Source organism: Berghia stephanieae, chromosome 4 (genome assembly GCF_034508935.2).
Source record: "Berghia stephanieae isolate SIO BIC M18660-M18661 chromosome 4, UCSD_Bste_1.3, whole genome shotgun sequence".
In the NCBI taxonomy this organism is placed as follows: domain Eukaryota; kingdom Metazoa; phylum Mollusca; class Gastropoda; order Nudibranchia; family Aeolidiidae; genus Berghia; species Berghia stephanieae.
The window spans coordinates 25,523,712-25,541,211 of record NC_088363.1 but is presented as its reverse complement, the minus strand read 5'-3'; the positions used below and the strand labels follow the sequence as shown (position 1 = coordinate 25,541,211).

Genomic DNA, 17,500 nt, shown 5'->3' with positions numbered 1-17,500 from the left:
TGGTATTCTTCCTTTCAAAACCTATTGAAGACCAAATAGAAATGCGTGGAATTGAACTGCAATGGATAAGAATGAGCAATTTCGAAAAGGAATATTTTCGTACTTTCATAATACTCAACTTGGAGATTCTATTAAGCCCAAGGAGGAAGAAGACCAGGGAGGCCAAGAAATAATTGGCGAAGAAGCAAAGTGAAGGAAACTGGGAGAGGTGGTTACACATGGAAACAGGTGGAGAAGACAGTCAAAGGAAGAGAGAAATGGCGAAGCGTCATTGATGGCAAATGCTCCTGCTGTGGTTAAGGGCTTAATTTAAGTAAGTCATGATTCTTTACTCATTGTAGTGTCCCCCCTTCCCAAGTAAGCTGTTGAGAAAGGAGTCCAACTTCAAACAATGCAAGTATAGCTTATGTATACTATTGAACGCCAACAAACATTTTTTTTTTTTGCCATCTTATCTTCAACACTTTTACTTCAAATGCCGATCGGTTGAGATGGCCTTAAACTCACCAAAAAGACTCAGATCTGAAAGAAATCTTAGGAGATAAAATATGAATACACTGGCATCAAGTCTGAAATGGAGAGGGATTGATGGTTCGGAAATATCCCAAACCTCCACCAAAGTAATACAAAATTTGACCTTCTGTCAATGAATTTATTGCGAATAGCCATCAATAGCTTTTGCCACACAATCGAACGATCAATAAATGACATGATGTAGTGAAAAGTGGTTGTGAAATGATTAGTATTTCTCTTTTTAATGTTGATTGTCATTTTTATTCATTTTTCCTAAATTCGTTCCGCTTATGGAACAACCTACCTGCTGATATCAAGGTTTCAGTGATATTGAGACTTTTTAAAAGCACTAAAGACTTCCACTAACAGGAAGATATTTTTTTTTCTTTTCTTTTTTTTTTTTTTTTTTTTTTGGATGTGCGACATTGACAGTAATGATCAGTCTGACTGTGTCAGTTGGTTTTTGTGGAAAAGAAGAAGGCATCGCGAGTCAGCTCATCAAAAACTGCAGGGCCGATCAACCAGTTTACAGCCGTACCGTGGAAAAACATGTTTAAACATGTTGCCAGAAACCCGTCCTTCAATAAATATCGATCGATTTTAATGACCCTCATTTTGGAAAATAAAAACCCAAAAACAACTCTCAAACCTGGGACCTACTTAGTCCGACTTGGTGTTCCAGGCTTGAGAGTTTTTGCCAAGATGAGGGTCATTTAAATCGATCAGCATTTGAAGGACGGGTTTTTCTCTGACCACATTTTTTAAATACGTATTTTTTTCTCTCCAGACTACGCAGTTAACTAGCTAAAGAGGATTGCAACTTACTGAACACGAGAATGGGTCATTAACTGAATACACTTGGAAAATTTTCGACCACACGGCTTACCTGGTCCCTTGCAATTTCCTCCTACAGTGTATTCGGGCCATTGAAACCGAGTTGTGGCTTTCTGGTATACACTTTTATAGTCAATGTTTATTCACTGTCTTGGTGGTGATTTTGTATTTGAATTAATACCGGCGTTTGTTTAGGATTATGTTGGGGTTTTTTTTTTTTTGTTTTGTGTCTGTATTGTTTTTGTTTTTTCTTTGTTTTTTCTTTGGGGGACGGGGGTGTAAATTTTTGGCACGCTAGTCAGTGTGTTTCTTTTTAAAAGGTGTGTACAAGACAAATATACCCTCCAGTGCCTACTCTCTAGTTTGTCACTTTTGTTTCTTTCGTACTCTTACCCTCTATAAAAGATTACCAAATCTCTCATTAAGTAATCACATTGAATTAATTTTTCATTTGATCCTTAACTGATTAACTAATATAATTATTTATATTTATTTATATATCTTTTTATTTATTCATTCATTTAGTTTTCTATCTATCTATTCATTTATTGACCTGCTTATCGAATCATTAATATTTCACACTTACGCTAAGACTGACTCTCTCTGTGTATCTTGGCACGCATTCCAGGTTAGGGGAAGAACAGCAGCCTCCGCAACGTTCAATTTTCGTGCACCGCGGGAAAAAGGCCATATTGGAATCAGTACCTTCGTCCATCGTGATACGGATGGTGGTATTTCGGGGTGAGCACCGATCAGGAATGGCCATTCGTCGCCCTGATGGAAGATACAAACATGATTGGTTGGACTTAATGCAGCACTCTCCCTCCTCCTTCTCTTCATCCTCTTCCTTCCTCCTCCCTCTTCTACTATTCCCCCTCATCCTCATCTTCCTCCTCCTCTTTCCCCCGTCCCAATTTTCCACCTCCTCCGTCTCCTCTTCCCCAAATCCTCCACCTCCTCTTCCCTCCAATCCTCTTCTTCCCAAATCATACTCCTCCCCCCTCCTCCTCCTCCTCCTCCTCCTCCTTCTCCTCCTTTTTCTCTTCCTCCTCCTCTTCCCCTAAATCCTCCTCCTCCTCCTCCTCCTCCTCCTCCTCCTCCTCCTCCTCCTCCTCCTCCTCCTCCTTCTTCTTCTTCTTCTTCTTCTTCTTCTTCTTCTTCTTCTTCTTCTTCTTCTTCTTCTTCTGCATAGTCATCATCATCATCATCATCATCATCATCATCATCATCATCATCATATTAAGCTTAGTGGTGAAAGTAATAGATATTAAACGGAGGTTGAAGACTTCTTTTTTTTTAAAAAAGGAAAGCAACCAATAAAACAATAGGAAGATAAAAGTATTGATACTTACCACCGATAATGGTCAGTTTCCCACTTTCATCAACTTCTCTCTCATATACTGAAATTTAAACAAAATCAAGAGAGGAAACGATTATTATAAAATATAGATCTATTCTTAATCTTAAAGCGAGTTTTCATAGGTGAATTCAATGATCCAGTGGGGGGTCTTCTTCATTTTCTTCTTCTTCTTCTTCTTCTTCTTCTTCTTCTTCTTCTTCTTCTTCTTCTTCTTCTTCTTCTTATTATTATTATTATTATTATTATTATCAACATTATTATTATTATTTTTTTAATAATGATTATCTAATAATACTTCACACAAGAATGGGTCCTTATTTATTATTATTATTTATCATTATTATTATTATTATTATTATTATTATTATTATTATTATTATTACTATTATTATTATTATTATTATTATTATTATTATTATTATTATTATTATTATTATTATCAACATTATTATTATTATTTTTTTAATAATGATTATCTAATAATACTTCACACAAGAATGGGTCCTTATTTATTATTATTATTTATCATTATTATTATTATTATTATTATTATTATTATTATTATTATTATTATTATTATTATTATTAATATTATTATTATTATTATCATTATTATTATTATCATTATCATTATTATTATTATTATTATTACACACACACACACACACACACACACACACACACACACCAAAACCAGTCCGTTATGTCTTGAAACCACCTCCAAATTAATGATACGAGATAGTAGTTGGAAATAGTAAATCATTAAAATGGGCCATATAGTCTTTGCTTGTTTGTTTGTTTGCTTTTTATAGATTTTTTTTATAACTTGAACGGCAAATAACGGTTAATCCAACTTGTCAAACTAAACACTATTATTGTGCTTTGTGTTGCCGTGAGGTCAATGCAAATCAAGCCCATAATTGGATTCAATAGTCTGATGTCACGTCGCCAGCAACGGCGGACATCGTGGTTCTAAACAAAGAAAATCGGAACTTTTTATGCTTCATGCTGGCTTGAACTTTTCATATGTCTTGTGATCAGAATGTGTAAAAGTCAAAGCATGATCAAATTAAAATTTTTTTTTCTCCTCTGGATACGCTTTTATGCTCGTCGGAGAAATATTTCATAAGGGCGTCCGCCATTGTTCCGATAGTTTAGAGCCAGTTACCAAGTTACCATGCGTCATTACAAGGGAAGTGTCTTTACGACTGTTGAAGCGTATTGCGTTCGCTATCAGACCTGTTAATAATAAAATATTCACCAATGCGTTATCGGACAGATCTCATGCCTTTATCTACTTTCATTGTGTCGATTGTTTTAGATTAAAATAATAATATTGGCTTTGTATAAATCCTGTTCATTTACTGACACTAATGGTTCGGTTGAAGACTTCACACCCTGTAGATAGTATGCGCTTGGCTAAGAAGCTCGCAACGTTGCCATCCGGAAGTATATCGGACCAACACACAAAACTCTGTGTAACCATGAACTTTTATATTCTGGATAATACAGTTAAGTGATAATTACTCATAAATGTTGATGGCAAACAAAAAAAAAAAAAAAAAAAAAAATAACACAGACCTGAGTGACGTCAACTTCGTTCTATCTATATATAGAATGCAGTTGACGTCACTCGGGTCTTTGTTATTGTTTTTTGCCATCCGCGTTTATGAGTAATTCTCACTTAACTGTATAGATGGAATGCGCTTGGCCAAGGAGTTCACAACATTGCCATCCGGAAGTATGACGGACCAACACACAAACTCTGTGTAACCATGAACTTTTATAGTCTGGTCAATACAGTTTAGAGAGAACAACTCACAAACGCGGATGGCAAAAACAATAACAAAGGCATAAGTGACGTCATCTGCATACTATCTATTAACCAGACTATAAAAGTTCATGGTTACACAGAGTTTTATGTATAGATAGTTCGAAGATGACGTCACTCAGGTCTTTGTTATTGTTATTTGCCATCCGCGTTTATGAGTAATGCTCACTGAACTGTATTAACCTGACTATAAACGTTCATGGATACACACAGTTTTGTGTGTTGGTCCGTTATACTTCCGGATGACAATGTTATGAGCTTCTTAGCCAAGCGCATACTATCTATTGGTCCGTGATACATCCGGATGGCAATGTTGTGAGCTTCTTAGCTAAGCGCATACTATCTATAAACGTTTTAGGTTACACATAGTTTTGTGTGAAGGTCCTTTATATTTCCAACACACACTATCTATCTAATTTGTGGGGGAAGATCACATGTACTTTCGTGTACTTTCGTGTACTTTCGTGGTGTTTGTTGTTTTATTGTGAAAATAATATTTTGCTTTGGATAAATTATATAAATTAACTCGTAATGATACTTCCTCGGTTGAAGACATAACATCCTATAGATAGAATGCGCTTGGCCAGGGAGTTCACAACATTGCCATCCGGAAGTATAATGGACCAACACACAAACTCTGTGTAACCATGAACTTTTATAGTCTGGTTAATACAGTTTAGTGAGAACAATTCACAAACGCGGATGGCAAAAACAATAACAAAGGCCCGAGTGACGTCATCTTCGAACTATCTATAGATAGAATGCGCTTGGCCAAGGAGTTCACAACATTGCCATCCGGAAGTATAACGGACCAACACACAAACTCTGTGTAACCATGAACTTTTATAGTCTGGTTAATACAGTTTAGTGAGAACAACTCACAAACGCGGATGGCAAAAACAATAACAAAGGCCTGAGTGACGTCATCTGCATACTATCTATACTAGTCTTGCCACGCCTATTTAACAATTTTGCGAGATAGCTTACATGCTTTTATAATTATAATAAGTTATTTCATTCTATACGTTATTTTATATATTCAAAAAGATTTGCCTTATGTGGAAAAGGGGCTCTTACTAAAATACCTCACGACCATTCTAACAAAATATATAGGGCATTCTACGTGATTTTGTATGTACAATAAAACCCACTTATATTGGCATCCCGTGAGACTAAGACCGTAGCCTTCATAAACTCATGGCCGGATACTAACCAAAAAAATTCGTCATAAAAGAAGATGAAGATGAAGGGGAAAAAAACTTTGTTGTGAGTTGCTATCAATAGCTCAACCAATAGAATTATTTCTATCCTTGAGCACTTCTACAACTCACTTTTTACTTTCTTTTGGTAATCATCGTCTTTTTTGTGACGTAATTATTTTGGTCAGTAGCAGGCCGTTAGTTTACGAAGAGGACGCTGACATCAACCTGACATAGGAGGAAAACGCCACATACGTCTTTGTATACTGTATATTTGGCTACAGAAAACATGTGCAATTGAATTGCACAGGAATTTTAGCATTACCACTCTTTGTTTAATTGCATAGTTTATTTAATGGTTTGTGTGGTGATGACTTATAACTGTGCGTGTGACATTTTCAGAGTATAGATAGAATGCACTTGGCCAAGGAGTTCACAACATTGCCATCCGGAAGTATAACGGACCAACACACAAACTCTGTGTAACCATGAACTTTTATAGTCTGGTTAATACAGTTTAGTGAGAACAACTCACAAACACGGATGGCAAAAACAATAACAAAGGCCTGAGTGACGTCATCTGCATACTATCTATAGATAGTATGCAGATGACGTCACTCAGGCCTTTGTTTTTAGATAGTATGCAGATGACGTCACTCAGGCCTTTGTTATTGTTTTTGCCATCCGCGTTTGTGAGTTGTTCTCACTAAACTGCATTAACCAGACTATAAAAGTTCATGGTCACACAGAGTTTGTGTGTTGGTCCGTTATACTTCCGGATGGCAGTGTTTTGAACTCCTTGGCCAAGCGCATTCTATCTATAGATAGTTCGAAGATGAGGTCACTCAGGCCTTTGTTATTGTTTTTGCCATCCGCGTTTGTGAGTTGTTCTCACTAAACTGTATTAACCAGACTATAAAAGTTCATGGTTACACAGAGTTTGTGTGTTGGTCCGTTATACTTCCGGATGGCAATGTTGTGAACTCCTTGGCCAAGCGCATTCTATCTATACCGCCATTTCCTGAAAAAACATGTAGGTATTTAAAAGTTTGGCCAGTACACTCATCCTTCAGATATCGATCGATTAAAATGACCCTCGTAAGGAAATTCCGGAATTGAGAGTTTTTGACATGATGAGGGTAATTTTAATCGATTCATATATAAGGAAGAGTTTTTTGGTCAAATTTTTAAAAATGTGTGTTTATGTGGGTTTTTGAAATATTAACAAGTAGAGGAATATATTAATGTATCGATACATGAACTAAACATTTTCCCCTGCCCAAATGAAGTAATGTGTTTTGTCAAATTGAAGTCTTGGGTTTTTAAAAAAATTATCAAGTTGGGGAAGTATTTTAGTGGATTGATACATGAACTTAAAGTTTTCCAGCCATAATGAAGTAATGTGTTTTGTCAGTTTGAAGTCTTGGGTTAATTTTTTTTTTTTTTTTTTTTTTTTGACAAACCGCGTCATATTAGTCGATTGATCTATGAAGCAAAAGTCATCCAGCTATAATATGATTGTCGACCTAACATTGCGATGGTACTCCATATAGATAGATCGAAGTTGACGGCACTCAGGTTTTTGTTATTGTTTTTTGCCATCCGCATTTATGAGTAATTTTCACTAAACTGTATTAACTAGACTATAAACGTTCAAAGTTACACATAGTTTTTATTGTGCTTGTCCGTTATACTTCCGGATGGCAATGTTGTGAACTTCTTAGCCAAGCGCATACTATCTATAAAGTTGATTTTAAGTAAAGCTAGGGTTATAGCGGCAATGAATGTCGGGGTTGGAGCAGATATATTATAGATAGTATGCAGATGACGTCACTCAGGCCTTTGTTATTGTTTTTGCCATCTGCGTTTGTGAGTTGTTCTCACTAAACTGTATTAACAAGACTATAAAAGTTCATGGTTACACAGAGTTTGTGTGTTGGTCCGTTATACTGCCGGATGGCAATGTTGTGAACTCCTTGGCCAAGCGCATTCTATCTATAGACTGTAATTTCATCTAAATACTTCGCATGGGTCAGACGATGAACTATAACACTTTGTAAATTACAGAAAGTCATTACAGCAATTATTGGAGTGAGGGAACAGAGATAACAAAACAATTTATGATTTTGTCACATTTTGCACGCAAACGTGTTGAAACTATCCTTTTATCTCCATGATATGATCTTAATTTTGGGGTGGTACGTATGGTGTGTCGGTGAACTTTTGGGGGAAAATTACTCAAATTATAGGCGTGGACACGTTGGGCTAATGTTTTGGCGTGTTATAATACTGGTCTCGTTAATATCAAAGTGAAAATTGCAAATATCATTATAACAATAATAACAACAGCAAGAACAGTAAGATACTATCATTCTTGCAACATCCGTCAATGCCTGTAGAATGTATGATTTTTTAAAAATCCCTTTATTCATCCCATATAGGAAATTTGTCTCTAGGGTCTATTCCAAGGGAAGACTGGAATAGCCCAGGCGTCAGCCGCAGTGTAGTGCCGCAAACTGAGCTAGGGCGAGGTGACTTGCTCAAGGCGACACAGCGCAGCGGCGGGAGATCAAACTCGGTATCCTTCGGGTACGAAGCAATGAACGTATCGCTGAGCCACGCTACCCCTATGATGATGACGTTGTTGTTTTTAGACCCACAACTTGGAAGAGTAAAAAAGAAAGAATTCGATCAAATGGAGACGGAGTTCATCCCGGTTTCTATAGCGTGGAATGGAAAATAGCAATTGCTAGCTATCCTTTGGATTAGACAGCAGTTTGTTACAAAATACTTTCCACCAGATCGGACGGAATCAGCTACCCAATCTCTGCTGGGTGTACGGGGTGGGGGGGGGGGGGGGGGTGGTAAAAAAAACCCAACTCGACTTCACCCTGGATCGCCTCGGTCCCTTTGCGTGTGAAGTGAGTGCTCTACAAACTTAGCTATCGGGAATCCCTGATGGAATAGTTCTTACTAGGTATATATTTTTTCTCTGTCAAAATTGACATTTTTCAGGTTGCACATTGTTTCGTGCGTTAAATTAAATTGGGCTTTTATATAGGGAAATATCCACTAAACGTGCTCAAAGCGCTTTACAAGGGGTCCCTGGTCAACAGCAACACTTAACATGTAGGACGTGACATGACGCCTATTAGGCGATTTTACAAAAAAAATTTGGACAGAGACATCGCTGTAAACGGCCAGGTACTCATTTTACACCTGAGTGAGAGAATGTGAGTAAAAAGCCTTTTCCAAGGACTCAATTATGCTCCGAGCGAGGCTCGAACCCAGGACCTTCGATCCGAAAGCGAGTGTCATACCACAAGACCACATAGCCGCACATGCGTTGACACGATTGATCTGGCGGCAGAAATAGTGAGTAGCCAGGCACTCATCAAAACCTAAGCCGAAATGTGTATCCTGTATTTAATTGCCTTATCCATTGATGTTATGTGTTTAAGTAAAATACTAACTACATGCGCCAGCCGGATATGACGACCGGACACACATAACTATGTGTAACCTTGAATGTTTATAGTCTGATCAATACAATTTAGTGAGGACTAGTCATATAAATGGTTGGCTAAAATTAATAACATGGAGCTGAGTGACGTCAATTTCATTCCTTCCACAGACACAATCCCGATGCCAGCGTTTTGGGAATGCTGCCATTTATCCGGCTCCAGACCGTACTCAGTATCGCTTGACTTTGTAACGAGAGTATTATAAGGCTATAAAAACCACAAAAAAATCATAATGACTCACTATACATAAATTAATAATTTAATTCAAAAACAAAATATGAGCTTTTATATAGCGCAATATCAACTAAACGTGCTTTCCATGGGTTCCCCAACCAACAGCAACACTTATCATGTAGGACGAAGCGTTAAGCCTGTTCGGCAGTATGACAATTTTTCGGACAGAGACAACGGTGTTAATGGCTAGGTACTCATTTAGCACCCGAGTACGATGAGAGAATGTGAGGAAAGAGCCCTGTCAACTATGCGCCATCCAGAGCGGGATTCAAATCCAGGACCTTCCGCAAGACAATATGTATTTCTTTAGAGCCAGAAGGCCTATATCTACTTTAAGTTTCTATGCTGATAAGCGAGCAGTACCATGTTACTTCGTCGCTATTTTTAACAGGGCGCCAATTTACAAAAAAAAAAAAAAAAAACAACCAAAAAAAAAAAAAAAAAAAAAACTTTCTGACAAACCTGACATAGACCCAGCTACCCAATCGCTGTATGTGGATTCGAACCAGACATATATATACGGATCCTGAATACTGTACCGATTGAACTGCAATGATATCCGGGAATGTTCTTTGTTGTGTATTTTCAGATACATTCTTAATTGCTTAATCGGTATAATAAACTTGAAACTTCTTCGCGATGCTCGTTTAGGGCTAATCGTATTCATAGATTGTCCCCATACTTTCTTAGATTTATCATAATCTCAAACCCAATATCTTGTCCATCTCCGACAAACACCGAGGTCAGGGGTCACAGCCTAAAGGTTTGGAATTGCAACAAAGCAATCTAAATGCAAATGACACAACCGGAATTCAACAGGAAGTTTGTCCGGTACAAACGATGACGGTCAATGATTTTCCCCCATATCTTCCCGACACTCCGTATCTCATTAATTGAGGACATGTGATATTTATTTACCGGTATCCTGGTTAGAAGATGAAAGGGTCGTGTATAGTTATTCGATATAGCATCGTCATCCTATTTATCTATGTGTCAAATCGACTGACAAATCTTTATAAAATAATTAAATAAATAAATAAATAGATCACTAAATAAACAAATTAAGGTCAGATAAAAATATGTGACACTTTGCGAAGTCCCAGGTTTGAGAGTTTTTGCCATTTTGAAGGCCATTTAAATCGATCGATATTTGAAGGACGTGTTTTCTTACCAAATTGTTAACTACGTGTTTGTTGTTTTTTTCAAGTGCACGGCAGTAAACTGATTAAATCAATTTTTAGAAAATGTTCTTACTCTAAAAAAAAAAAAATAATTGACAAATGTTTGGTTAGAAAATTGGTCCTTCAACTTAAAGACTGGTCGGTAAAAATGTCAGATCGATATTTTAAGAATGACTTTTCCAGCCATTTTTTAAAAATATATTTTTTTTTTCAGAGTACCTATGCCAACATAATATTTTGATTTATGGATCAACGCCCACCTAATATTAATATATTTATAAGTATATGTGTGTATAAGTGCGCGCGCGCGTGTATGTGATATGCGTACATGAAAGTGTGTGTGAAGGGAGGAGAGCGTAAAAATAGAGAGAGGTAAAAGATAAAACGGGTGCGGGAGTAAGAACATTCGTTACTCTAATATTAGTTTTCTGTTGTTGTTTTTTTTTAATGTGCATTAATTAGGCACATAGTCCCAGTAATTGCGTTATAGCAACATCCATTTTATCGTCTCCCTGTCTTGAAAAGCTCGTACTTTTATTTTAGATTTAACATCCTGTATAAATTTTGTTCGTTTTTCTTTTTTAGTTCTGGAATTATACACTACTCATCTTTTGTTATCAAGTTAGGTTTCCACGAATGGATAAATAAAATCAAAACTAGTTTAACTTTTCTTTGTAACTCAATTTTCTATTTACGCGCTTAAGTAATTGTGCAATTGCACTAACAAAGATAAATCCGCCCACACATTTGCCCAACGTAATAGCTGGATACACTTGAGATACGTCAATAGAAGTCCCACGCGTGCAACGGGTTAAATTTGTTATCTCAGCAACGTTATTATGAGAGATCTCGGACCGCAATAACGCCTAATGATATAAATATGGAAATATTATGACGTCACTAACATCATTAATGTTTATGGCATTCGGTTGGTTCTGAAACGAAAGATTATCTTAATCATATTACTGCAGTTAGGGATGATATATCTTACGTACCGATTATCTACGAGAATGAGGGTATTGCGTGAGTGAGATCGCTTTCTAGGGTATTATTATTATTATTATTATTATTATTATTATTATTATTATTATTATTATTATTATTATTATTATTATTATTATTATTATTGTTTTTGTTATTATTATTACTATTATTATTATTATCATCATCATCATCATCATCATCATCATCATCATCATCATTGTTATCATTATTATTATCATCATAATCAGTTACATTGGCTTCTTGTGGAGAAAAGAGTTGCCTAAAAGATTTGTACTGTTGTCTACAAATCCTTGAGCACTAACAATCCTTCTTATATTAAAGACCATCTGAACACCTATGTCCCCAATATAAATTTGAGGTCAATCAATGACCAATCAATCCTTGTCAAACCTAAGACATTCCGTAAATTAGGTGAGCAATCCTTTCAATTTTCGGCACCCCATTTTTGGAACTCTATCCCATCACATGTGAGATGCTCGGATTCGTTGACAACTTTCAAATCTCGCTTAAAGTTATATCTTTTTACGCTATAAGCTGCAACACTATGATCATATTTTGTTGTTGTTAAATTGAATTCATATCACTTTTCCATCAACACTTGTCTTACTGTAATATATTTTATTTTTTATCAATGTACAGCGCTTAGAGCCTGTGACAACGGAGTGAAGCGCTATATAAATGCCATTCATTATTATTATTATTATTATATTATTATTATTATTATTATTATTATTATTATTATTATTATTATTATTATTATTATTATTATTATTATTATTATCATTATTATTAATAATAATAATAATATGATGATGATGATGATGATGATGATGATGATGATGATGATTATCATTAGTATTATTATTATTATTATTATTAGTATTATTATTTTTATAATTTCATTTTTACGACTATTATTATCATTATCATTATTATTATTATTATTATTATTATTATTATCATTATTATTATTATTATTATTATTATTATTATTATTATTATCATTATTATTATTATTATTATATTATTATTATTATTATTATTATTATTATTATTATTATTATTATTATTATTATTATGCACTGTTTAAACTCTTTGCTTTCTTGAGGGGGGGGGGGGGGGGGGGGGGCGGAGTATTCAAGAAGGTGTTCTGTTATGTTAAGTTTTGCAAGTTCAACCAGTACATACTTCAAACCAGTCTTATTTTCTCTCAAGAGGAGAAACTCCTATCAACTTCGAAGAAGTGTTTATAAACATTCCAAATGCCAGTGGAGATTAGTGACCTCATCATAAGACCATCCATCTTTTTTATTTACTTCAAAAAGATAGACTGGAATTCTTACGATTTAATACAGAAAATATTCTTTCTCGTATTTGACAACATTGAATTAACTCAGGATAATAGGGTGGGTGAACGCGAGCTGGAATTTGTCTTATCTTCCCCTGAAGCCAACATAGCACGATGCGGCCTGGTTGGTGGCAGTGACGATAAGAGGGTTAAAAGAGGCGTAAGAATCTATTCATGGCATCCATATCACCTACCACCTCTTAGCGGCGGGAGATATGATGAGCCAAAAGCGCGCCAATTAAAGCGTTAGCATCGTTAATTTGTGAAATATATCGTGGGACTTTGTTGTTGTCAAATAATTTAACAACTCGTTGGGTGGTTGGTTTTCTCGAGGAATCCTTAGAATGACATTTCGGTTTGGCGTAGCATTAAATTAGATTATATCGTGCTGGGCAAGGTCTGATAAAATTTCGTTCGGCAAATTTGCCCCAATGTGACCTATCACCTCAATTTGGTTTTATGTCGGGATGAACCAGTTAAGGAAAAGTGACTTTACACTTAAAATGATCAGAGATAGGAATTTTTAAAATGTTTTATGCCTTTAACCATTTAACTGCTTCTCTGGAAAAGCATGTATCTAAAAATTTGGCCAGAAAACTCGTCCTTTTTTTTTTTTGGAGCTTTTATATAGCTCAATATCCACTTAACGTGCTCAAAGCGCTTTACAAGGGGTCCATGGTCAACAGCAACATTTAACATGTAGGACGAGACATGACGCCTGTTAGGCGATAGTACAATTTTTCGGACAAAGACAACGCTGTTAACGGCCAGGTACTCATTTTACACCTGAGTGCGGTGAGAGCATGTGAGTAAAGAGTCTTTTCCAAGGACTCAACTATGCGTCGAGCGAGGCTCGAACCCAGGACCTTCCGATCCGAAAGCGAGTGTCATACCACTAGACCACATAGCCGCACAAATATCAATGATATAAATGACCCTCATATTAAACTCTCAAAAGTTTTTTTCCACGATGAGGGTCGTTAAAATCGATCAATATTCGAAGGTTGAGTTTTCTGGTCACATTTTTTAAAATACACGATTTTCCAGAGTACGGCGGTTAATTGGTTAAATAAAACAATATTTTTTCTCCTCTAAACGTGCGGCTATGTGGTCTTGTGGTATGACACTCGCTTTCGGATCGGAAGGTCCTGAGTTCGAGCCTCGCGCTCGGCGCATATTTGAGTCCTTGGAAAAGACTCTTTACTCACATTCTCTCACCGTACTCATGTGTAAAATGAGGACCTTGCCGTTAAGACCGTTGTCTTTGTCTGAAAAATTATAATATCGCCTAACAGGCATCATGTCTCGTCCTACATGTTAAATGTTGCTGTTGACCAGGACCTCTTGTAAAGCGCTTTGAGCACAATTAGTGGATATTGCGCCATATAAATCTCAATTTAAAAAAAAAATTTTAAACAATACACAAACTGAACCCAAATCGCATATTCCTGGTGTTAAATTAATTTCTCTACACAACAACAAGAGCAACAGCAAAAACGGTAAACGCAAGTATCTTACGGTCTTCGGTCGCAACTTGTTGTCCATTCAGCGTTAACAAAGCCATGAAGTCTTCGATGGAATCCACTTGTCCAAGACGGACCTGAATGTCGTCCTCGTCATCTGGGTCCTCGGCAGGGACCGAACCAGGTTCCTCCTGATTAACTACTTGGCTCCCAACACCAGCGCTGTTACTATTGAAAGAATTGATCACATCCATTTGCCCAATTACCTGGAGAAAGAAAACAATATGAAATAATCCAATATATAATTTTGAAGCTCGTCTAACAGCCAATATTCTATAATGGGGGAGAAAAGTTTTTAAAACTAAATGAAGATTTGAGAGATTTTAGTCAAGACGAGGGTCATTTAAATCGATTGATATTTGAAGGATGAGTTTTCTGGCCAAATTATTAAATACATGTTTTTCCAGGGCACGCAGTTAAAGGTTAAAAGTTAGAGGTATTTTCTGCATTTAATACCTTCTAAATTTCGCTCATTTATTGTAGAAGTATTCCCCAATGGTAAGAGCGGAAATTGGTTTATATACATTTTAAGAAATTGATTCTATTCAAAAGAAAGAGGAACCATTAACTGGAATCGATTCAATGCAAGTATTCCCATCTCAATGCCATACTCTCTAACCGGAAGGTTGACACACAACCCACGTGCTAACAATGACGGCTGTCTTCTATGGGATTTGACAAAACAAATTTGATTATTCGATAAAATCATCGCATATCTAATCAATCTCATAATACACACAAACCATCTTCATGTCAATCGTAAACACTATGCAAAATTTGGTGACGATTGGTTCAATGGATTCGGAGCCTCAATGCTACAAAAACTCCAATTTGCCAAATATATGATAAGATGATTATTCTAAGACATGACGTACACTTGGGTATTATTTATAATGTTTAATTTTACCATGCACCTCTCTTCTGTTGTTTTCCACATGTTATGATTTGCTGGGAAGAACAAAACAAACATCCCAACCAACGAATACAAATAGTTTGGCAGATAAATTTGCTAATAACTATGAATAAAAAGTCAAAGCAATCAGAAATGAACTAGACTTTTGTGATAATGTTTCAGATTTTAAACAGTTCAAGGCAATTATCAATCCTCTCTGTGTTTGAACCTATAAACGTGCATAAATTGAAAGCAAATATTAAGGAGACACCACCTTAATTATTTGTGAACCTGTCCCACTACAAAGTACTCTTTTGTTAGCGTGTTTGGATTATATTTCACCTTATGTTATACTATACGATTCTTACACTCTTGCTTTTTGGAAAGTCGGACGTGCTCCCAACCGCTGCACGAGCTTGAGAGTACGCGATGGGAACAAAGTTCGAATTCCAAAACGGAAGAGTGTATGAAAGAAATCGTTTATTCTACCTTCAATCGATTTCTATTTCGTCATCTTTGAATAAAAGATATCTTCAAATACATTTAGATATGATACTTCTTTTTAAAGAATCGGATGTTTATGGAAATTTAACTATTTATAATCTGACGTCACAAATTATTGTTGTAAACATTATATTCATTACCTGCTACTATTTAGGGAGAGGGGTGGAATAAAAGTAGTTAACCAATCATTTGGAGCTGGCGAGGTCCTAAGGTTGAGAGTTTTTGCCAAGATGGGGGTCAGTTAAATGAATCGATATTTGAAGGACGAGTTTTCTGGCCAAATTTTTAAATACGTGTCTTTCCAAAAGTACCGTAGTAAACTGGTTAATGGGTATAATATTAGATACGCATTACGCGCTCGCAACACAAAGGGACATATTAAATATCTGATTATACCCATGAATCATATTATGGAGATCGCTGCAATCGTGGCTAATGTTACATTCGTGGAACAAACCCAGGTAATTAGAGCATTGAAATGTGCCGGGTGTCACTCGCCTTAGTGGACGCGATAAGGTAAGATTTCCGGAATTATTTTTAGCCATGAGTAATACTGATCCGAGTACGTCACAATTACGTCATAGTTTTAAGCGATGACTGAGTGGACATTTATTCTCTTGAAAGATTTTTAAAAAATACCTTATGCGATTGGGGAGAGGGGAGAGGTTGTTTTTTTAAATGAGATTTTTTAAAAATACTCTGTCGATTTCAACATGAAAAAATATGTATCTATTTTTTAAAATTAGTCATTAGGGGAATTTTTAAAATATAGAATTGCTTTTGAGCACACGAAGCTTTCGTGATATATATTTTATCAGACGATCCCTTGTGTCTCTGTGTGTGTGTGTGTGTGTGTGTGTGTATGTGTGTGTGTGTGTGTGTGTGTTTGTTTTCGATTTTTTTTCGGCATAAGAACTTTTGAAAAGCATTTAGTCGATTTGAAGACAACCCCCACCCCTGCTTCCCAAAAAACAAAACCAAAAACAAAACAACCTTCTCCTCACCCCCCCCCCCCCTCCCCTCTAAACATACAGATGTAACCAGATACTGCCATGCGCCCCCCCCCCCCCCTTCCCCCACTCACACAAACACACATTCGTACAAACATTCTCCAAATGGCGGTATATCCCTATAGACTTTAAGATACCTTTAATCATACTGTGACAAGATGATACGGCCACACAAGGCGCTGTCATACGGATTATACTTTAATTTATGTGAATAATAATAATAAAACTGATAACCCATATAAGCGGGTTCCAGACTGATAAGGATAGTTTCAAAGTTTCAAAGTTTATTTAATCGTAGGCTTTCGACAATAAATCACACAATTTGATGACAACATACATGAAAATGGGAAATAATGGTAAATGGAACCAAAAAATAAACTGATACCATTAATAACCACCAAAAAAAAATAAAAAATACAACCATATATATAACCATAAAAAACAATCATGAAAGATTGCTTTTGTTCACACAACACAATAAGATAAATGGCCAAGTAATATTTGGATAGTACATTACATTCCAAAGATAATAGATAACAATG

General features: G+C 36.0%; 1 protein-coding gene across 2 annotated transcripts in view; it reads right to left on the bottom strand.

Moving 5' to 3' along the window:
- Positions 1–17,500, bottom strand: part of LOC144970302 (uncharacterized) — a 31,276-nt gene that overhangs the window by 3,346 nt on the left and 10,430 nt on the right. For both annotated transcript variants that reach the window (XM_078909793.1, XM_078909792.1), the window contains exons 2-5: positions 14,548–14,758; positions 2,700–2,747; positions 1,934–2,121; positions 1–21 (exon numbers count right to left, since the gene is read on the bottom strand). The exon at positions 1–21 is cut by the window's left edge and continues 275 nt beyond it. In XM_078909793.1, the coding sequence (XP_078765919.1) occupies positions 1–21; positions 1,934–2,121; positions 2,700–2,747; positions 14,548–14,746 (456 nt within the window). In that variant the 5' untranslated portion in view covers positions 14,747–14,758. The remainder of the gene's footprint in view (positions 22–1,933; positions 2,122–2,699; positions 2,748–14,547; positions 14,759–17,500) is intronic.